Raw genomic sequence first — 23533 nt, 5'->3', positions numbered from 1 at the left:
TCCAGCACTGGCAGTTCCTACTATCTCTGTAACAAAATGTGGGACAAAGGGAATGAGTCTGTGCAAATAGCAGGGAAGAGGGTGTGACCATCAGAATGGTTGGGGAAAAATTTGTTGGCATCCAGAAGGAATGCTGGGATGTAATAGTGTTGCAGGTATTCTGCTAAAATTTGGGGGCAGAAGAGAGTTAAAGACATTAAATGTTATAAATCTTCATAAGCATCCCACCTCTGCTGCTGCCCATCACCAGTGAGGTTTCCCAGCAGTAAATTGAGAAACCTGTCATTTTAAATGAGACTGGCTAACTAAGTACTGAATAACAATTAAATCTTGGGTCTTTGTAGCCTGTAAACATTAGGATTCCATTATACATAACCTTCAAGGTCAACCATTGAGTGTTCTTTTTGTTATAATCCTGCAGCACAAATACTGTTAAATCGGGAAAAGCGGGCTTGTTTTTATTTTTTCATTCATGCGTGGGATGTGGGCATCGCTGGTTGTGCCAGTATTTATTGCCCATCCCTAATTATGTGGAAGCGTTGGAAAAGGTGCAGAGGAGATTTACCAGGATGTTGCCTGGAATGGAGGGAAGGTCTTATGAGGAAAGGTTGAGAGAGCTAGGGCTTTTCTCTTTAGAACGACGAAGGATGAGAGGTGACTTGATAGAAGTGTACAAAATGATCAGAGGTATAGATAGAGTGGACAGCCAGAGACTTTTTCCTAGGGTGGAGGTAGCTAGTGTGAGGGGGCATAGTTTTAAAGTGAGTGGAAATAGATATAGGGGAGACATCAGAGGTAGGTTCTTTACTCAGAAGGGGTCGGGGGGTGGAATGCATTGCTGGAGAGGGTAGTGGAGTCGGCCTCCTTAGACGCATTTAAGCGGCTATTAGATAGGCATATGGATGATAGAATAAGGTAGGGGTGGAGGTTAGATAGACGATAGGATTAGGGTAAAAGTTCAGCATAACATCGTGGGCTGAAGGGCCTGTACTGTGCTGTACTGTTCCATGTTCTATCTAATTGCCCAGAGGGCAGTTAAGAGTCAACCACATTGCTGTGGGTCTGGAGTCGCCTGTAGGCTAGACTAGGTAAAGATGGCAGATTTCCTTCCCTAAAGGACATTAATAAACCAGATGGGATTTTCCTGACAATCAGCAATGGTTTCATGGCCATCATTAGACTCTTTATTGAATTCAAATTCCACCATCTTCCATGGCGGGTTTTAAACCAAGGTCCCTACAACTTTACCTGTCTGTCTGAATTATTAGTCTGGTGATTATACCACTAAACCATCGCCTCCTGTAGAGCTACAGAGGTGTGAAATTATTGAATGATATCATGTATACTTTCTTTCAGGTTGTTCCTCAGCATCTGAATTAACATTTGACAAAGCCACTGGTTTTGTGGAACAAGCATTTGAAACACTTCGGGGCATAGCAAGAGCACGGGCACATATGAAGCAGTTCAAGGCAGTATATAGCCCTGGTGATGACATCTACCAGGTAAGGACCTTAAATTTAATTGAATAATCCCTCATATGTCGTTAATGTTTGGTGAAGCTTTTCTACTTATCAGGATGAAAGATGTCGCAACTGCAGAATGGAATATTGACTATTATCTTGACAAAGCACTACCACATCATAGCTACTATATTACATATTAATTCCCATTTCCCCCAACCACACCAACAGAGACCAGTCATAGAAGTGAATTGGTATTTTTGGCAAGTTAACCTCTTAACAGACCCTTTCCTACCCATGGGGTGGTTGAAAGGTGTTGATTGGTTAGTAGGATTGAGAAATATTAACCCAAATGTTCCAAAATCCAAATCTTCAGATACTGGAGATTCAACTGAATTGGGGAATCTGTGTCAGGACCCTGTGGTCCGAATGTGCACATGTGGGGAAATTGCCCAGGAAGTTGAACCTTCTAATGGGATAATTTCTGCTGCCTAGTCCCCTCTGCGAATTTCTCAAACATTGAACTGAGTATTAGAGACTTGAGCCAGGTATGTGGGACTTACTGTGGGTGAACCTACAGCACATAGACTTCAAGAAAAAGGCTCACTACTGCCTTTTCAAGACCAATTAGAGATGGGTAATAAATGCTTAAATGAATATGTAACCACTGGCTACCAAATACCATAAACAAATAAATAAATAAATAAATCATTGCCCTGGAAATGTTACACAGTGAGTACCACCACCAAACCCACTTGACTGCACCCTTCACCCACTCACTCACTGAAAGACTTGGACCTTTAAACACTTAGCTGAATTCAAGATTGCAGCTAATTTTGTACCTATAGGTCTTCTTCATACATCTGTACTGATCCTTTGATGCTTCACATAGGATCAGAAATCTCAGCTGAAAAATCGCAGCAATGTCAGATCACGGGAGTTTTCATTGGCAGCATGAATGCATGCAGCTTCAACATTGACTGGAAGATATGGGCCATTGTTTATTTTTTTTGTCTGGATCAGTGAACCTTGTGACCTTTAAATCATCTCTGTGCCATGCTTACACTGTGAATTCATCCACATTAAGAACTGAGCTGATATCATTTGAAACTTATTTCACGTTGAATACTTAAACCCAGCAGAAGTTACCTTTGTTACCCTTGGTCTGTGTCACATTAAAGAAGACCAAAGATTATCACACTAATGTTGTGAAGGATATTTGTCTCAGAATGTTTGACCTTGCCAACAAATGCACCGTTTCTCTTGGGAATGTTTGTTGCTTCATACTGAAGATGCTTTTTTTGTGAAAAATACATTTCTAAATACCTACACACTTACCAATTGTAACTGAAACATACAAGTTCAACAATTGTTTTTAATAACACAATGTCCATATTTTTCCAAATAAAGAGTTGTTACAAGAATGAAATACCAGATTAAAAAGGGAATTTGTTCAGTCTAGATTACAATAACTCCTGTGGAAAACATTTATACAATCAAAGCTGTGGCTAGTCTATATTACTCATTTTTAGAAATTTTATATTGTTTAACTAGCTCTGTTCAGTGACCCTAAGGAATTTTTGGTAAAAGCAGCATTTAGAATGGATGTACTACTTAGCAAAATTTTGTCTTCCCTGCCCCTCACAAAACCTGCAGACAACCATATGCCCATTTATAATATACTTGTGCCACAACCTTGTAATAGTTTCTTAAGCATTTATTGACAACACCACGATAGGCTGACCAAATTCAAAGAACTGTAGTTGGGAGATGAGCTTTTTGCTGTGTTCCTGGCTCCTAGATTTGGTAGTGCCACTAGCTGAGACATTGCGAGCTGGCAGCTCCAACTGTATTATAAAAGCAAATAACAATAATTGCAGCTTTAAAAACTATAAATAGCCTACATGTTAGATATAAAGATTATACTATCTGTGGTTTGAAGAATCCCAGTTTTCCCTTTCTGTCAGTTGTATATCAACACATGCAAATCTGTGAAACCATGTATGAATCACTAAATTAAACAGCTGAGGAATCCCATGGTCTATTTTAGTTGCAGTAGTTGTGTGGAGGGTGTAATTTTAATCTCTGAGATGATAGTCAAGAGCATTCAGTATTACTGCTAGATGTATATGGTTAAGCACAGCTTTTCACAGGACTTCAATGAGCTTTCACTGATTCTGGTACATTTTATTTATTAGCAGAATAACTTGACTGGTTATCATTCAGGAAAACTCCAGTAGCAGTGACATTCTTTTCATGTATTCGTGAGTCATTAACAACATTTGCCACCCATCTCGAGCTACTCATGAGTAATTGCGCGTGAGCTGCCATCTTGAACCATTGCAGTGCCTGTCATACTGTTAGGGAGCAAATTCTAGGACTTTGACTCAGCAACAATGAAGAAATGACAGAATAGTTCCAAGTCAGGATGGTGTGTGGCTTGGGGATGGTGGTGTTTCCATCTGCTGGCTGCCCTGGCTTTTCTAGGTGGTGGAAGTTAGATGTTTGGAGAATGTGCCAAAGAAGCTGAGGATAGTTGTTGCAGTGCATCTTATAAATAATACAGTGGTTGTGAAGAGAATGTGGATGACATTGCAATTAAATAGCTTGGATGGTGTTGAGTCTCTTGAGTGTTTTTCAAGCTGCATACATCAATGCAAATGAGAATATTCCATCCCATTCCTGGTTTATAACATATGTTGGAATGGCTCTGTGAAGTTGAGAGTAGAGTTATTTACTGCAGAGTATATTGGCTGTGTGCTGCTTTTGTAGCCACAGTATCCATGTGACCGACTCAGTTAAGTTTCTGGTCAGGAGTGTGCAGCTGAAATTGAATACTGCTGGATGAGTCAGCATGGCGTTGAATATTGTGCCTGCACCTATAAAGTTGAAAGGAGGCTTGAAAATTAACTGGAAATTCTTCTAGCCTCTCTGGCAGAAGTTCAAGTTTCCCACAGAGTTAATCAAGAAATCTGAATAAATAAACAACTCAACTATCAATGCCAGGATTTGTTGCAATCTCTGTTATACCCTAAACCTCACTGGGGAGCAAAAGAGCCAAAGTTGTGAAATTTTCGAAGTCTTGAATACTCACTTTGAACTCATATACTAATATTATTTAAGAACATTATGTGTCAAGCACCAGAACCTAAGAAGAGAGGAAGAATCTTGAATTAAATGTAGTTATGCTGAAGCATATAGTTGAATATTGAGAGTTTGAACAATTGAAGGATGATCTCATCAGAGATAGGATTGCCTGTAGCAACAAAAGATCCCACCATGAAAGCATGTCCACAGGGAGCAGAGAAACTTACTCTCAAGAAAGCTATTGACATGTGCAGAAGCTCCAAGGTGATCAATCAGCTGAAGAGCATTGCTGGGAAAACTGAAACAAAACCAGAAATTGCTAAAAAAAAATACTCAGCAGGTCTGGCAACATCTGTGGAAAGAAAGCAGAGTCAACATTCCGGGTCCAGTGACCCTTTTCCAGAGCCTAGAACATAGAACAGTACAGCACAATACAGGCCCTTCAGCCCACGATGTTATGCCGACCTATTATCCCACTAAGGAAAACTGATGTGGCTTTACAATATGCTGAAATGCAGCCCAGGCCTTCCAATCACAAATCAGTGATGAAAAGGAACAGCCAGTTGAAAGGTAAAGGCTAGAATATTGGATGTAAATATTCGAGGACTCTGTCCGAAAGAAAGGAAAGCATGTGCAGCCATTGGGAAAACAGTGCTCCAACAGCAAGATGCAGAGCCACTTTATGCACAGTCATTTGCTGGAAAGAAGAAAAACAAACTTATAAAGGTGATTGCTGGAGAGATATCAGATAATGTTTCTGAAGAACCATATCCTTGAACAGGTTTGTACCATCAAAACTCAAGGTAAGAAAATAGTATGGGGCTGTTGGAATGATGTCTGCAGAAGAGCTTCAAGTTAATGTGAAGCGTTAGATAGACACTAGTACTACATGTGATGTCATGAGTTTTGCAGACCTGTGTGAAATTGTTGAAAATGGTGACCTGAAAATGGGTCTGTCGAGGGTAAATTTGATGCTAAATGATGGAACAATGCTCATCCTAAAATTGCAAACTAAGCCAACAGACCAATGCAATGGAACAAAAGAAGCTCTGCAGTTCGGGGTATTAAATGTTAAGCAAAATCTCCTCATCTCAGCTGAAATGAGTCAAAACCTTGGACTGGTAACCCTCCACATACCAGAAAACATTTGCAGCATTTTACACAATACAAGCCATTGAATGCTGAACCAATCCTGACAAATTACTAAGTTGTTTGCTCAATTTTTGAATGTCTTCCTGCTGACTATCATCTCAAAGTAAATTGGTGTGTGAGATTAATTCTGTATCAGCTGAGACATCCATGCATTCTCAAACCATGCTTGAAAAACAAGATAAAGGATCTGGAGAAGAAAGGAGTTATTAAAAAGTGACAATTGCTACATACTAGATTAGAGCATGGTAGCAGTAGAAAAACCTGGAAAACTGATATCCAAGGATCTCACTAAAACTTTAAAGAGATCTCACTATCTCATGCCAATCATTAAAGAAATCTTGCCACAACTTGCCACAGCAAAGGTCTTTACTACACTTGATGCAAAGTATGGGTACTGGTAAATGAATTACGAAAGCATCAGTTTCCTGACTGCGTTCTGGACACCATGTGGGAGGTACTGATCATTGCACATTGCCATTGGGCATTTCTACTGCTCCAGGACAATACTTAACACAGCCCACATAAGATAATAAGTATTTTCCAGGAGTGTAAGCAATTACAGATGATCTGCTGGTCATTGGAAGTAGAGACACGATGGAGAGCCATCACAGATTTGATCGGAATCTAATAAAACTTCTAGACAGAGGTTGCAGCTGAATCTGGAGCTGAATAATAAACAAAACTACAACTGAAGCTGATTGAGCTCGAGTCGGTCATATGCTGATGCCTAAAGGACGTTTCCCTAATCCTGATAAGGTGTGAGCTTTAGTAAAGATGCAGCAACCAACAGATGTGCAGGTGCTTTGCAGGATTGGTGAACTGTCTAGCCAAGTTATTGTTTAATTTGTTAATATGAACCTCTTTACAAGCTCACTACAAAGGATGTTCATTGGTATTGGGGCATCAATGAGAAGCAGCGTTGACTTCATAAAACAGCTACTGATGATGGCACCATTGCTGAAGGACTGTGCTGTTAACAATGAAGTTATCCTGCAGCGTGATGTCAGCAAAAGGGAACTTGGAACAACCTTCATGTAGCAAGGCAAAGCAGTTGCATTTGCATCCAAAGCATTAAAGCTTGCATCACTGATGCAATGCATCACTGCTACTCATGGATTAAGAAAGGATGCCTCCCTATTTGTCCTTGCTTGTGAGCATTTTCATCATTGCCTTTCTGAGAGATGTTGGAATACTGAATACAAGCCACTTCAAAGTATATTTCTCAGATTGCATCTGTTTGCTCTAAATCATAAGCTGTCAATGGTAGTGCTCCCTTTGAGGGAAGTTGATAATACTAGTACGTAGTGTGATATTTTATAGATTCAATGCCAAAATTCAACCTGGCTTGATAGACCACAAGTTTGATTTTTGCCATTTGTTTACCACCAGTCACTGAACATAATCACGAGACTGCCAATGTACTTTGACCAAAAGAACATCAAAGTTTGTTACACACAAAAGGAAAATGAAAGAAGTATTTTACAGTCTGCATGAATTAAATAAAATGGTTTTATTACAAATATCAAAAAAACTCTTTTACTATCAATAATAACGTTACAGATATTCGAACCTCAGTGCAGAGTCACCCTGTCTCCATTTTTAAAGCTTCTTGTTGAGTTAACACAATTGTAATTCATTTGGTTTCAGCAAATTTCTGCATTCACATGATATGATTTCTTTTGTTAATGCTTTTTCTTAACACCCTAAAACAAGCAGTTAATACAGCTCACAAAAAAAAACAGAAATTGCTGGAAAAGCTCAGCAGATCTGGCAGCATCTGTGGAGCAAAATCAGAGTTAATGTTTTGGGTGGAGTGACCTTTCTCAGAATATGCCAGACTGGTTTAGCTTCTCCAGCAACTCCTGTTTTTGTTTCTGATTTACAGCAATTGCAGTTCATTCAGCCTTTAGTTAATACAGCTCACTTATTTCTGCATGGGTTCCTTTCACTCATCTCTCTCAGCCTTATGTTTCTGGAGCTTTTCTGTGACTGCCATTAAGCCACACAGGCCTTCTTTTCTTCTGCTCTGACTGTTTTGAAGACTGCTAAACTGCATTGCCACTATTTTAGGCCTTTTCTCTCTAAATGATCTGCTTTTCTCGGAAGAAAACTTGCACATTGCCTTTCTAAATAATTGTGTTTCTATTGGCTGTCTCTCTGTGTCATCAAATACCGTATTGTTATGCAGTAGCCCAATTTGGTTCCTCTCTTCTACTGTTATTTCTAATGCACTGAATTTTTCACTTCAACAGGCTTCAACAGATCCCATTTAGGTGCATTTAAAAAATGTTTGCAGAGAACCTAGTGCTACATGCAAAGCTCAAAAATGAAATTAAAATTATGTCCTTTGCCTCTTAACACACAATGTAGAAATACAAATCAAATGTAAAACTGTACATGGTTCTTCCATAAAACATAGAAATTAGGGGCAACAGTAAGCCATTCAGCTCTTCACACCCGTTCCACCATTCAATAATATTGTGACTGTTCTGATTATAACCTCAAATCCACATTCCTGCCTATCCTGTTAGCCTTTCACACCCCATCCCTTAACAATAATTGCTTCTGCATTAGGCATGGACTGGTTGGACCGAAGGGTCTCTTTCCGTGCTGTATGACTATGACTCCATGAATCTGCTTCCATCACTTTTGCAAGAAGAGTCCGTAACCCTCTGAGAGAAAAAAAATTGTCTTGTTTCTATTTTAAATAGGCAACCCTGATTTTTAAACAGTGACCCCTTGTTCTTGATTCTCCCATAAGAGGAAATGTCTCCATGTATACGTACACATCCTGTCAGGATTCCATAGGTATTGTATGTTTCAATTAAGTCGTCTTTTAGTCTTCTAATCTCCAGCAGATATGAGGCTAGCATGTCCAGCCTTTCATCCTTGCCTTTAGTCTGGTAAACCTTCAGAACTACCTCCAATGCATTAACTTCTTCCCTTAAATAAGGTTACCAGTACTTTGCACTGCAATCTCACCAGTCTCCTGAAGCATAACCCCCTACTTTTGTGTTCAGTTCCCCTCATAACAAGTGATAATATTCTGTCAGATTTCCTAACTGCTTGCTGTACCTGCATACTAACCTTTTACAATTCATACATAAAGACACCAAGATCCCTCTGCATCTCAGTGATCTGAAACCGCTTACCAACCATTTACATAATTTGCTTCTTTATCATTCCTCCTCATCAATTTGACAATTTCACATCTTCCCACATTATACTTCATTAACCACCTCTTTGCCCACTTATTTAACCTATCTTTTGTAACCACCTGTTCATAACTTGCTTTTCTACCTATGTTTGTGTTGTCAACAAATTTGGCAACCACAGCTTCCCGTCCCTTCATTCATGTCATTTATATAAATTGTGAACAGTTGAAGCACTGATTCCTGTGCTGCACTACTTGTTACAGCAAACCTAAAAAAAAGACTCATTTACACCTCCAGCCTGTTTCCTGTTAGCCAGCCAATCTTCTATGTTGACTAACTCGCCAAAGAAAAGAAAAACAAAAGAAGAAGAGCAGAAGTAGAAAGAAAAAAAAGCAGATGAGTGGTTGAGCCCTGGGCGAGAGCCCTGCTACTCTGCCACCATCCTGGATCCAATTTATTCAGTACTAATTCCCTAGTATTTGTAAATAACTCGGGTTCCTCATTCCCTTTCAATTCCTGATTTACAGCTACTTCCAGGATGCTACATGTATCCTCTCTAGTGAAGACTGACATAAAATTTGTCTGCCATCTCTGTATCTTAGACATTGGACAGCAAAAGTATTTTCTTAAACAAAGGGCACATCAGACTTCTTTTTAGAGTGACCAGTGACATTGAGTCTGAGATACTGTCCATTGCCAACTTAAAATGAAAGGGAGTACTGTACTGTTGGAGGCGATACTTTTTGTATGAGACATTAAACTAAGTTTCCATCTACCAGCTCAGATGGAAGTGAAAGATCCTATTGCACTAGTTAAATAACCGCAGTGAGCTCACTTATGGTCCTAGCCAAGACTTTCCCCTCAACCATCACTACTATAAATTAATCATCTGGTCATATCCACTGAGACTATCCATCTCAAAATGATATTGCATTTGCCAATACAGTCCCTTTTAAAATGTCATTTTTAAAGCAGACATTTACTTATGGTGTCCAAAAAGCAAGAATAATTATCTTATGTATTAACTTCATTTTTGAAGTTCTTGTTGTAGGATCTCAAGTGTCCCATTTATTTCAGACAGAAATAAGTGTTCTGTCGCACTAACTTACACCTTCTCAAAGCAAGAGAAGATCTCTTATTTTTTATTTAATTTGTGAAAACAGTCCATCCACTATAATAAATGGCCACATTTTAAAAATTTAACCAGTAACTATAGAGCTTAGGTAATACTGGCTGTATTTGTTACATTTCAGCTATAATAACATGCAGCACTTAAATCCCTCAAAAGAGTAAACAATTTGTTAAGTAATGTGCAGAATTTAGTATTGCATTCTTACACAATGTGGAACTAGGGAGATCCCTAACTAAATTTTTGGTTGGATTTTCATTTTAATTGAAATTAGATTACAAACTGTATCATGCTGCTTCATATTCAGTGGATAGTGAAAAATATTTGTTGCTGTATTGAAGTATATTAAGATGTGCACCTTGTGCGAAAAGTATTCACGGCAACTTCCATTCCCTCCCTATACAATTATTCTATGATATCAAAGGGAATTTGAGATGACTAATAAACAATAGCCAACACACCCATGCCCGAAACAAAGGGCTGGATATTCATGAAGTCAGACAGACACCATAGAGGTGTGAAAATGGTAGCCACTACCTGATTCTGGGATTCTTGACCCCATTCCCAAGGTTTTCAGTTTTCACCAGTGCCATTTAAATGCGTGGTATAGTTCAAGCCTTAAATCCTCATCCTGTATCCCCAACTAGCCATAGAATTGTAGACCCATACAGCACGGAAACAGACCCTTCAGTCTAACCTGTCCATGCAGACCCAAGTTTCCCAAACTAAACTAGCCCCATTTGCCTGTATTTGGCCTATTAAGGGGATAGGCATGTCTTACTAAACAATTTTTATGGATTTGGCTAGATTTTTAAAGGATTGTTGATTCATCGTACCTCAGAAGTGCCACCCATTCCCATGCTCCTTGTACCCTCCATGCTCGGTTATGGTACCTCCGTGTCCACTGCATAAACAACAGACTCCTCAGTATCTTTAAAGAAACGGCTTTAAAACCTTCCACTCATTCACAACTTTTCACTTTCATCGACTCCATTCAATATAGGCTTAGAATAAGTGCCAAATTATCTGGATTCTCTAAAGCACCAATCATGGAAACTCGAAACCTCTTTATCTTGTGCAAATAAACATGTACAAGTGACAGGTGTGAAGTGAATTGATTAGAGAACCAGATCTATCAGTCAAGCAGTGCTCAGCTATATCAGTGCTATGATGGATGTCAAATTCACAGTCTGAAGAAGGGTCACTAGACCCGAAATGTTAACTTCACTTTCTCTCCACGGATGCTGCCAGACCTGCTGGGTTTCTTCAGCAATTTCTGGTTTATTTTTAAACCTAGTTGTTACACTGCCACTATTGAATGTAATTGCCTATAGTTGTCTTCTACACACTGTACTGGCAGACTTGCTGTTCAGCTATAGCACATATCCATTTTGTTCTACAGCCATAGAGTCATAGACTCATACAGCATGGAAACAGACCCTTTGATCCAACCTGTCGATGCAGACCCAAGTTTCCTAAACTAAACTAGTCCCATTTGTCTGCATTTGGCCTATACACCTCTAAACCTTTCCTATTCATGTACCTGTCCAAATGTCTTTTAAATGTTGTGACTGTACCTACATCTACCACTTCCTCTGGCAGCTTATTCACACATACCCTCTGTGTGAAAACGTTATCCCTCAGGTCCCTTTTAAATCTTTCTCCTCTCTCCTTAAAAATATGCGCTCTAGTTTTGAACTCCCCTACCCTAACAAAAAGACCTTTGCTATTCACCTTATCTTTGCCCCTCGTGATTTTATACATCTCTGTAAGGTCACCACCACCACCTACACCCCCAACTTCCTATGCTCCAGTGAAAAACATCTCAGCATGTTCTATACAGCCTCTCCTTATAACTCAAACCCTCCAGTCCCAGAAACATCCTTGTAAAGCTTTTCTGAACTCTCTCCAATGTATATTCCTATAGTAGGGCTACCAGTACTGTACACAATGCTCCAAAAGTGTCCTCACCAACCATTTTAACCACCCTGTCTACCTATGACACAACTTTCAATGAACTATATACCTGAACCCCTAGGTCTCTCTGTTTGACAACATTACCCAGGGCCCTACTATGTAAATCCTGCCCTTGTTTGTCTTAACAAATGCAACATCTTACATTTATCCAAATTAAACTCCATCTGCCACTCCGTGGCCCAACTGATCAAGATTCCATTCTAATCTTAGATAACCTTCATTGTCTACTATACCGCCAATTTTGGTTTCATCTGCAAACTTGCTAACCATGCGTCCTAAATTCTCATCCAAATCACCTATGTAAATGACGAACAACAGTGGACCCAGCACCAATCCCTGCGAAACACTGCTATTCAGAGGTCCCTAGTCCAAAATACAACCCTCCACCACAACCCTCCGTCACCAACCGTCAAGCTAATTTTCTACCAATTGCCAAGCTTTCCCTGAATCGCATGTGATCTAACTTTACTAATCAGTCTACCATGTGGAACTTTGTCGTACACCTCACTAAAGTCCAAGTAGACAGTGTCTACTGCCCTGCCCTCATCTATCTTTTTGGTCATGCCCTCAAAAGACTTAATCAAGTTTGTGAAACATGACTTCCCATGCATAAAGTCACGTTGACTATCCCTAACCAGTCCTTGCCTCTCCAAATGCATGTGAATCCTATCTCTCACAATCCCCTCCAACAATTTACCCACCACTGAAGTCAGACTCACTGGTCCTTGTATAGTGAACGAATTGCACTTGCATTAACTCAGCTGGTCAAGGTGCTGTGGACACTTAAAGGTAATCTATTGGCTGAAATGTATGACAAAAATGCAGTTATTTTCTTTAGATTTGGTGTGCTCATTCCTGGATTTTCTTTCCTTCACTCATACACTCACATTGTTGCCTACAATCTAGCCTTTCTCTCAGGTTTTTGTTTCTTGCTTTCGCATTTCTATCTCTCCTATCCATTCTTAATGTATGCAAATCCAGTTAACAAGACGAATGGCATACCTCAACATGTATAATTAGAAGGATGCTGTAGTTAAAATATTTTATAAGCCCTCATCATCTCGATATTGTAATTTAGCTACATGCATAAATTTATTCAGCATTCTGTTGAAAAGTAATATAGTATTGTCAGAAAGGAAATGCTGCAGAAAATCTACTTTAAATAGGAAAAACATTTGTTAATTATAATCAAATTAGAATATAGTGCCAAGCAGAGCAAATATGTAATTATCGATGCTGCTTTGTGATTGCTCTTCAACAAAGATGTTGGCCTCACCCAGGACTTTTAATTCTAAATGTATTTCAGTTTTGAAGTATTTGACTATGGCTGGATATTACTAAACAGATGGTCCATGTTTAACTCAGAGCTACTGACTGATGTTAAAGACACTTGGGTTTTGCGTGACTGGAAGCTGACAAGAGCTCTGGAATGTGGTACAACTCCCCATACTCCCCCCTCCCCTTGAACATTACGACTAAAGCTAATGTTGCCTCACTCAGAGGTGGGATTGCGAGGCCTCAGGGTGGGGATTAACTGAATTGTTTCTGAATTCCCTAAAACTGTTTGAGCTTTACAGTATAGTGGACTGATAAACAAAGATCGTGTCTGGCAACTCTGACAAATCAGAGGGGGGATCAAAATGTAATAAAATACAGAAAAACAGCTTCTATATTATTCACCTCTGCTCAAGGCTAAACCACTGAGTAAAATAAAACTGTACAACAGTAGACTGCACACACTTGCTAACACAGCATTTTCTACATTTGGATGTTGGTGCCCCAGGCAGGTAGACAGTCACAGCAGATATTTGAACGACGTTTTTGAACCACAATGCAGATTGTGTTTTCATTTCTCCTTAAAATTGGTTTTCAGAAGAAGGTTTGTGCTATTGTACCTTTTTATTACTAATTGATGTTGGCACAATATACGGTATATCTCTTGACAAATTCCACAAGCCACAAACAAAATTGGTAATACACGTTCGCAATCAAAATGCCAGAAATCCTTTAATGTATAAGCGCCAAAGATATTCACTTCAATCCTAATCCAAGTTCTTTAATAACTTCAAGTTTGAACAAATTTTGATAATTCTGCCTGGTCTTCATATTCATCCTAAATGATCAAATCATTTGCTTATAGGACAGGAAAGAACTGTTTAAAAATCAACACAGTTGGTTGCTGTCTTTGTGTTTCATTCGGATTAGCCCATCCACGGTGCCAATACTCTGTTACGTGTGAACGTTCTTCTTTCCTATGGACTTGCTTGCATCTTGATGTCGGACAAAATTTTGTCATATTTAGTAATTCTCAAATTGCCTCTGAAGCAGTTTTACCTGTGGCTGTGAACCTAGAATAAAATCCATGTCGAATGATGGAGTAAGTGGCATTATTACTGTTATAGAGCAGAGCCATTGAGCTCTGCACTGCCAATGATCTTTGTGTGAAGCAAAATTCATGGCCTCTTGTCAACACCTTTGCAGTTTTAGTCTGGGCCAGGTCCAAAAAGATTTTGTCTGCTCTATTTGTCCCAATAATGAAAATATCTTCTGAAACTTATTTCTAAAACATGGACCAAAATGTTTTCAGCCTTTGGAAACAAATTGATAAAATGGCTTTGGAAGAATGCCTATTGTCATCCCACTACCATTAAGATTTTGAGAGACAGGAGGGGCAGTAGCCCAGCTACCACACCATCAGGGAGAGAAGGGGCCAATTTAGGTGATTGGCCCAGTGAAGATGATTTTATGACACGTTTAAAAGACATTTGGATAGGTACATGAATAGGAAAGGTTTGGAGGGATATGGGCCAGGAGTAGGCAGGTGGGACTTGTTTAGTTTGGGATTATGTTCGGCATGGACGGGTTGGACCAAAAGGTCTGTTTCTGTATTGTATGACCCTATGACTCTGCTCGTATTTTACTGGTCTCAGAACAGTTTCCGCCCTTTTGGGAGCCTCCCAGTGACTTCCTAGTGCAGGTGGGGCCTTCCTTTGCCCCAAGGCCCCATGGCCCCCAGAGGGCACTCCCAGGAACAAGACCACCCATTTGAGTGATGCAGATGCTGGAGGGTCATCTTACTGACCAATGGAGCCAGCTTATCTGGCCTTATTGCATCTCCAAATCACTGACTGTTTCTTCAAGAGTGCCTCAACGTGACCATGCCCCCTCCATGCTGCCGAAGCAGCAACCATTTCTGTTGATGGTGAATGCCAAGGCCACAAAGCTGCCAGCTCTGATTGATTGAGGTGGCAGCTCAGAGAGATGGTCAGCTAACTCCACAACAGCTTCTTAATTGGCCACTGCCAGTAAAATTGCTGCTGTGGTTCAACTATTCACCACATTCGGCTCAGGACATGTGTTTGATTTCAAAGGTTAAAACTCAGTCTTAGGGCAGAATTTTCCTATTTTCAGTTTTGGTAAGTGAGTTTCATGGCTCGGAGTGACTTCTCCTCTACAGTCTTCCATTCCTCCTCATTAATTGTGCAAATTGAGCCTCTTTCTCAGAGAATCGCATGCCACTGAGCTCACCACTGCTGGGACCTTCTGGCTTTCACACCTCTGGTACCATATTTAACGCTCAGCTGGATACCACTTCGGATACTGCAAGCCAGGGTCTACCCCTCACACTGCATGGTGTCCTGAACACATGGACCAGAAGAAAGGAAAACTCAATCCTGTTTCACGGATAGGGACCTGAAATTGTTGCTGGACAGGATGGTGGAGAAGAGGCCCTCCTTTTTCCAGCTGACTGCCACAAGAGGCCAGCTCAAGCCAGCTTGGACACAAATTTGCAGTCCAGGGGGTGCTGTGTCCCAGGTTAAAAGGATTGCATCAAGCTCGTCACTCCTTACAGAAGAAAGTTCTGTATTTGACTGGAGAAGAGCATTACCATTCATCCAAGAGTGGAAGACCTCAGTAGGCAACCATCCCAGTAATTTTCATTCTGTTGTACTGCTATCCCACTACCACCAGCACCAACTCATTCATAAGCTTTTATCCATCTTTGACAACTAATGCCCTGTCTTCTCTTATGTAGGCCGTAGGGGCTCCAAATGAACCTGTGGGCTGAGGCTGTAACCTGACTTCCATCCCCATTTCTGACAGGGAAGCTATTGCACCCTTGGAGGATACACCAAAACCACAGCCTGCAGCAGCAAATAGACTTTCACCTCCGTGGACTCTCTTTTGTGATTAGACATTGACAAATCCCTACAGCAGGTCAAGAAAGAAACACCCAGGTCTCTGATACTCCAAGAACTGCTGGAGACCAAGTACCTGTTCAGACCGTAGCAGAATCTGAGACCCTATTCTTGGCTGTTAATGACTTTGTCAAACTGCACAGATAATCACAGCCACATCAGGGAGAGGCCCTCAGTAAACTGGATCAAAGGATGGGGCGGTTCACTAACGTTCTCATTTGGCTCTGGTATTTGTGCATCTGGCTATCTCCATGAACAGTTTGATGAGTACCATGGAAAGCCAGATCCAGCTCACTGTGTCTGCCAGATTTGTGCGCAGAGCTGCAGTCTATCGTTCTAGCCATGGGTGCCCTGCATCTACCCAGTGAGTGAGAATGCACATCTCTGCAGAGAGAGATTAACTCTTTGTATCAACTTTTCAAGGAAGCACACTGCTGTTCAAGTCTGGGAGATATACAATGGGCAACTCATATGTTCATTCCAAATGAAACTCATTGGTTCCAAGAAAAGCTGCTCAAAGTGCTGCCATTGGCAGGTTCAATATTGTCTGAGAGGATGCATAAACATTTCAGGGCAATTTAGCAGACTTGTGCACTCTGAAACTTGGAAGGATTACCAGTGACATAAAGTTCAAAAAGAAATTCTTCAGGATTCCTGTCAATGTGCTGGTTATCATGAGCAACTTCCATACTCCTAGCACTTTCAGATTTTACCTTCTTCTAAGAATGCCTGGAGCTAAACATTTTCCAAACCAAATTAATCTTCCAGTAGGAATGACTATAACATTTACATCCCAATGTCAGCCATCAGCTGTGACATCATCAATTTGTCAACAGTGCATTAAGTGATTACATCACTGGTTGAGTAATTATTAACACTGTCATTTGGGTCAATGTGTTGGGGATTAATAATTCATTTTTCCTCTAAAATTGTCATAGAAAGCTTTTTGAATTTTTTTTATATATGTCAGTTGCCAAAGAGGGGAAGAAAAGAGACTTTAGACCCTGTGTCTTCACCTCTCAGTCATGTGAATAATGGTCTGTTGAGAGATGTTTGAAGCAGAACTTAATAGTTTCAATTGTAAGTGGCATGTTAGTTGTTCTGCAATTTGTTATTTAAGTTGCTGCTTAAATTATTATCATTTATCTAATCCTGGGATAATATATACCACGTCTTCTGGAAAAGTTATAAATTCTGTTACATTTTGGATAACAGCAATCTCAATATTCACAAACCCATCATGACCTGCAAATATTTTGCATATTTTTTTTCTCTGGAGCCACTGCACAACTAATAAAAATATGACATTTTGTTTTAAATTTTTGTTTAAATAGCGTCAGCCATGGTTCAGTTGGTAGTTATGTAGTCCAGGGTTCATGTTCCAATCTAGGCCTTGGATCACTACAATGGCACATTTCAAATTAGATATTTAATGGAGCCACATCTGCCTGCTCAGATAGATGTCAAAGATACAATGGTAAAAAAAGAGCAAGTGACTTGCCCCGATGTCCCAGCCAATATTTATTTCGCAATCAAAGTCACATTATTGTGCACAGTTCTGGAATTCACATTACAGGAGGAATGTGATTGCACTGAAGACGGTGCGGAGGAAATTTATCAGGATAATGCCTGGACTGGAGAGGTTCGGTTATGAATAGAGATTTGTTAAGCTGGAGAGAAATCAGAGTTAATATTTTGGGTCCGGTGACTGTTGTCAGTTCCGAAGGATGGTCACTGAACCCGAAACGTTAACTCTGATTTCTCTTCACAGAAGCTGCCATACCTGCTGAGGTTTTCCAGCAACTTCTGTTTTTGCTTCTGATTTACAGCATCAGTTTTTGTTTTTCATTGAACAAGCTGAAATTGTTTTCCTTGGAGCAGAGGAGGCTGAGAGGGGAAATGATTGAGATGTATGAAATTATAAGGGGTACAAACAGGGAGGGTAAACAGGAAGGAACTTTTCCCCTGTGGAAAGATCCATGACCAAGCCACACAGATTTAAGGTAAGGGGCAGGATGTTTAGACGATGGTGAAAGTCTGGAACTCATTGCCTGTCAAGGTGGTAGAGGCAGAAACCCTCATAGCATTGAATAAGTATTTAAATGTACACTTGCAATGCCAAGGCCTTCCAGGCTTTGGGCCAAGGGCTAGAAAATGGGATTAGAATAGTTAGGTGCTTGTTTTTGACTGGTGTAGACTCGATGGGCTGAAGGGTCTTTTTCTGTGCTGAAGACGTTTATGACTATGTCTGAACTAATCATTGTTGCATTATTGTTTGTGGGAGCTGACTATACAAATATTGACTGCTACATGCCCTACATTATAACAATTACTCCATTTCAAAAAGTAAATCATTGTCTGTAAAGCGCGTTGAAATGATCAATGATCATGTAAAGTGTAATATAAATGTAAGTCTTCCTTTTGTTTTTACTACAGCCCTTCCTAAATGTATTAATCGCTCATCAACATCTACCCACATACATACATCTGCACCATCATTAAGACCACCTATTTACACTTCTGTAACATACTTGACTCTACCTCATTTACACTGACCTACTGCTGAAACCTTCAACCATGGTCCAATTTCTAATTAAATATGGCATGTGATGGTCTTGCATTTCTCTCCTGCTAAGCCCAAAAATTTCCGATTTCTTAGACCTTTATTATGCTTAAATTTAAAGTAACAGCAATTAGGTTTTCAAGAGACCCTTTTCCAGTTAACAAAAATTGCATAAACATCATGAAAGAACCTAGGTGATCTTTTTAAACTTTTATTGACAGTCAATTTTTTTTTAAATTTCAAAACTTATAGATATTTTATTTCATGTGGACATGAGTCACTTTGGAGTGAAGTTGCCTGTTTAAATTGAGCTCTTACAATGGAGAATCTTTAGATAATCATTTGTTGGTTATCTCACCCTGGTTCAAAACAAAATCCTTTCAGTTGGCAACAGCATATTGTTTTCAAAACATGGGACCACGTCCTAATTTTATCTCCACTGTGTTTCTCTTATAGGAGCAGTGGTCATACCATGGCAGAAATATCTTCAGTTACGTTTGTAGTAGCTATATTTCCATTATAAAGAAGGGAGGCGATGGCCTTGTGGTGTTATCGTTGGACTATTAAACCAGAGAACCCAGTAATGTTCCAGAGAACCAGGTTCAAATCCTACCAATGCAGAGGGTGGAATTTGAATCCAATAAAAACTAGAATTAAGAGTCCACTGATGACCATGAATCTATTGTCGATTATCGGAAAAACACATCTGGTTCATTAATGCTCTTTAGGAAAGGAAAGCTGCCATCCTTACCTGGTCTGGCCTACATGTGACTCCAGACCCATAGCAATGAGGTTGATTCTTAACTGCCGTCTGGGCAAGCAGTTAGGGATAGGCAATGCATGCTGGCCAGCAATGCCTGCATCCCATGAATGAATTTTAAAAAATATAAAGAAGTCAGGCCAATCCCTACCCCGTGTCCTGGGTAGAGGGCAGAAAATTGGCAAATAAAGAGGTGCAGCAGTTCCATCATAACTAAGCTTTTCTAGCTGAAATGCTAACAGTCATTGAATATGTCTGCTAAATATTGCATTCTTGTCCATTCTTGTGAGGCATTTTTGCATCCTCTTCAAGTGGTGCGGTAAGGTCAGGGGAGAAAAGGCATATTTCTCATTAATACTGTCATTGCAAGCCTAGATACAAGGCCTTTGTAACTGGAATTCAAAATTGCTGTGCTAAGTGAAGAGGGATTTTAAATCTTATATTGTGCATTTCCCTCAACCCAAGGATAAGTTGTTGTGTTCTTGCAGACCCAGATTTAATCATTTTAGGGGAAAATGACTCCCTTTTCAGCTGCCTGTGGAAAAGGTTTTCTGTCCCTCTCCGCTCCAGAGACAAAGCTCCAGGTACAGATTGGAATCCTTTGATCATAAACAGAAAATTCTGGAACTTCTAAGCATTTCTGACATTTGAAAAAGAAATAAAGCAAGCATGGGAAGTGAGGCTACTTTCAGTCGTAGGGTCTGTCATCAGAATCACAGCATCATCATAGCACAAAAAAGGCTTTTGTCTCCATATTGCCTCTGTGAAAGAACAACTCAGCAAGTTCAACACCCCTGCCTTTTCCCAAATCTATGTACATTTTTCTCTTCAGATAATTATCCAGTTTGCTGCTAAATGTGAGGTTGAATCTGCCAACAGCACATTCTGAGGCAGTGTATTCCAGATCCTAACCATTTGCTGTGCTACAAGATCAAGTCAGAGGCTTGGAATACTGCAGTGAGTAACTCATCTCCTGAGTCCCCAAAGCCTGTCCGCCAATCTACAAGGCATAAGTCCATTTTTCTGGATGGGTACAGCTCCAACAACACTCAAGAAACTTGACACTATCACAAAGCAACCCACTTGCTTGGCACCACATCCGCAAACATGAATGCTTTGAAGATTGTGTAGAAGAAGTTTATGAGAATGTTTCCAGGGATGAGACACTTCTTAACAATGAAGATAGTTTGGAGAAGCTGGGACTGTTTTCCTTGAACAGGAGAGATCTGATAGAAGTTTCAAACTTATGAGTGTTCTAGACAGAGTGGATAGGGAGAAACTCTTCCTACTTGTAAACCAATTGGGAACCAAAAGGCACAGTTTTAAAATATTTCACAAAAAAAGCAAAAGCAAGGTGAAAAATGGCTTTTTCACACAGCAGCTCATTTAGGTTTTGGAATGGATTGCCTGTAAGTGTAGTGGAGGCAAATTCAGTTGAAACATTCAAGAGGATGTTACTTGATTATTTAAAGTAACAATGTGGAGGGTCATAGGAAAAAGCTAGGAAATTGGCACTAAGGTAAAATGCTTAGAGAATCGTGCAGGCATAATGGGCTAAATGGTCTCCTTCTGCATGAGAACAATTCTGCAATTCTGAGAACTTGCTGTTCTTGTGTACAATGTGATTAAATAACACACAAGGCTAGCAAGTCAACCCCTGCAAAAGCAGGAAATAAATCATTGAATTGAATTGAATTGAATTAGCTTTATTGTCACATGCACTCAAATGAGTACAGTGAAAAGCTTATAAGTCACCACTTAGAACATCATCTTAGGTACAAAGGTACCTAGGTTCAGCTTCTTCAGTTATAAGATTAGTTACAGTGTAACAATGTAACCAACACATGGTACCTTGTTAGGTACAGAGTATTTAGGTTCATTCCTCAGTTACAGAATAGAGAAATGAAGAAAAAAAAAAGTTACATTAGAGTTATACACAGTATAACCATAGGCCAGAAAAACAAGAAGCAAAGTTAAAAAGACAAATATCACAATCTCTCTAAGGGCTGTGTGCAGCAGACAGGCACAGGAGCCTGACCTCTAGCTACTGTCACACTCCACCCCGGACTGCTGGCCCACTCCTGCACTGGGCCACTGCCCCGCCATTCCTGCACTGGGCCACACCTCTTTAAATGCATGTTTATCCCTCGTCGTTTAAACTACTGTTTACTCAAAAAGAGGTCATAACTTGTTTTTCTAACTTTTCTAGTAGTTGTACGTTCTGACACTGCCAGTAAGAGTCTCTAAGGTTTTGGAGTAGATCTGTAGCTCAGATTGTGGGTGTTGAGGTTGGTTGGCTCACCGTGCTGGTTTGTTGTTCCGCACACGTTTCATTACCGTGCTTGGTAACATCCTCAGTGCAGCCTCTGATGAAGCGTCGGTGTGTTTTCCCGCCTAGTTTTTAAACTCTGGGGTCCATTGCGATGGATTGCCTCAGTTCCGGGTTTCCTCCGTAGTGGAATGTATATGGGGTCGAGTTCAATGTGTTTATTAATAGCCTGCTTCGTGGAGTGCCATGCTTCCAGGAATTCTTGCGCTTGTCTGTCCCAGGACCTTGGTGTTGTCCCAGTCGAAGTCATGGTTCTCCTTGTCCATGTGGATTGAGATGAGTGACGGGCTTAATAATAACTGGAACCAGATATTAAAATATATGATAAACCTGGTTAATTGGTATACTTTCCAATCATTTAAGATTGATGGTGCTGTAATGGAAAATTGACTGAAAAATCTGACATAGAAACTCAGTCAGTCCTGCACTTTAATGCCAAGAGTAAGAACTGATCAGCCTAAATTAGAGTCATAGAGTCATTCCACATGGAAGCAGACCCTTCGGTCCTAATCGTCTGTGCTAACCAAATATCCTAAACTGACCTAGTCCCATTTGCCAGCGTTAGCCCCATATCCCTCTAAACCCTTCCTATTCATGTACCCAATCAGGTGACTTTTAGACTTAGACACCTTACAGAGTGGAAACAGGCCCTTCATCCCAACAAGTCCACACTGACTCACAGAGGATCCCACCCAGACCCATTCCCCTATAACCTACCTAATCTACACATCCCTGAACACTGTGGGCAATCTAGCATGGCCAATCCACCTAGCCTGCACATCTTTGGACAGTGGGAGGAAACCAGAGCACCCGGAAGAAACTCATGCAGACACGGGGAGAATGTGCAAACTCCACAGAGACAATCACCCTAGGATAGAATCAAACCCGGGCCCCTGGTGATGTGAGGCAGCAGTGCTAACCACTGAGCCACCATACCTTTTAAATGTTGTAATTGTACCCACCTCCACCACTTCCTCTGGCAGCTCATTCCATTCATGCACCACCGTCTGCATGAAAATGTTACCCCTCGGGTCCCCTCTAAATCTTTCCCCTCACCTTAAACCTGTGCCCTTAAGTCGATGGAATGGAAAAGGAACAAGGATTAATTTCGATGTTATAAGAGAAAGAAAGTTCCAGTTCAGTTCTGTTGGTAACACCTTACTTCTGAGTGTAACTGTTTGAGTCCAAGTCCCATCATGGGTTTAAGCATATGAGCCTGTGCTGAGAGATTATTGCATTGTTAGAGTGCTGTCTTTTGAATGTGACGTTAAGTTGGGACTCCAAGGAGTTGTATGTAAAGGACTTCTTACACTATTAAAAATGAGGAATTCTCTAGTATTCAGGCTGCCATTCTTCCCTTAACCACCATAATCAAATACAGATGATCAGGTCATTGACTCGCTGTATGTGGAACTCACTATGCACAATTTTGCTATCTGGTTTGCCAATCTAACAACATTTAATGCACTTCAAAATTTTTCAATCAGGTGTCCTTGGAGAAGGGTAACACACTATAAATGGATTATTTTTAAAATGATAGTGCATTGAAATTACGCTTAATGTAATTTCTTAACATTAGCTTATAAAGGGAAGTGGACTGGACATCCTCTTATGGAATGCAAATGATGGAATTTTTAAAGTATCTGAAGCTTTTAAAGCGTGTTAAAAATTCTGCAATATCCTTTTATATCACTCTATTAGATCGCAGTCAACCCCATGTGT

At 40.2% G+C, this 23533-nt stretch overlaps 1 protein-coding gene across 1 annotated transcript in view; it reads left to right on the top strand.

The window, feature by feature from the left end:
• Nucleotides 1–23533, top strand: part of scfd2 (sec1 family domain containing 2) — a 272505-nt gene that overhangs the window by 230835 nt on the left and 18137 nt on the right. Inside the window, exon 6 of the mRNA XM_048600760.1 lies at nt 1357–1502. Within this exon, the coding sequence (XP_048456717.1) occupies nt 1357–1502 (146 nt within the window). The remainder of the gene's footprint in view (nt 1–1356; nt 1503–23533) is intronic.

Source organism: Rhincodon typus, chromosome 1, assembly GCF_021869965.1.
Source record: "Rhincodon typus isolate 14 chromosome 1, sRhiTyp1.1, whole genome shotgun sequence".
Lineage (NCBI taxonomy): Eukaryota > Metazoa > Chordata > Chondrichthyes > Orectolobiformes > Rhincodontidae > Rhincodon > Rhincodon typus.
Note: the sequence above shows the minus strand (reverse complement) of the source record. Positions and strands in the feature narration are given on the sequence as shown.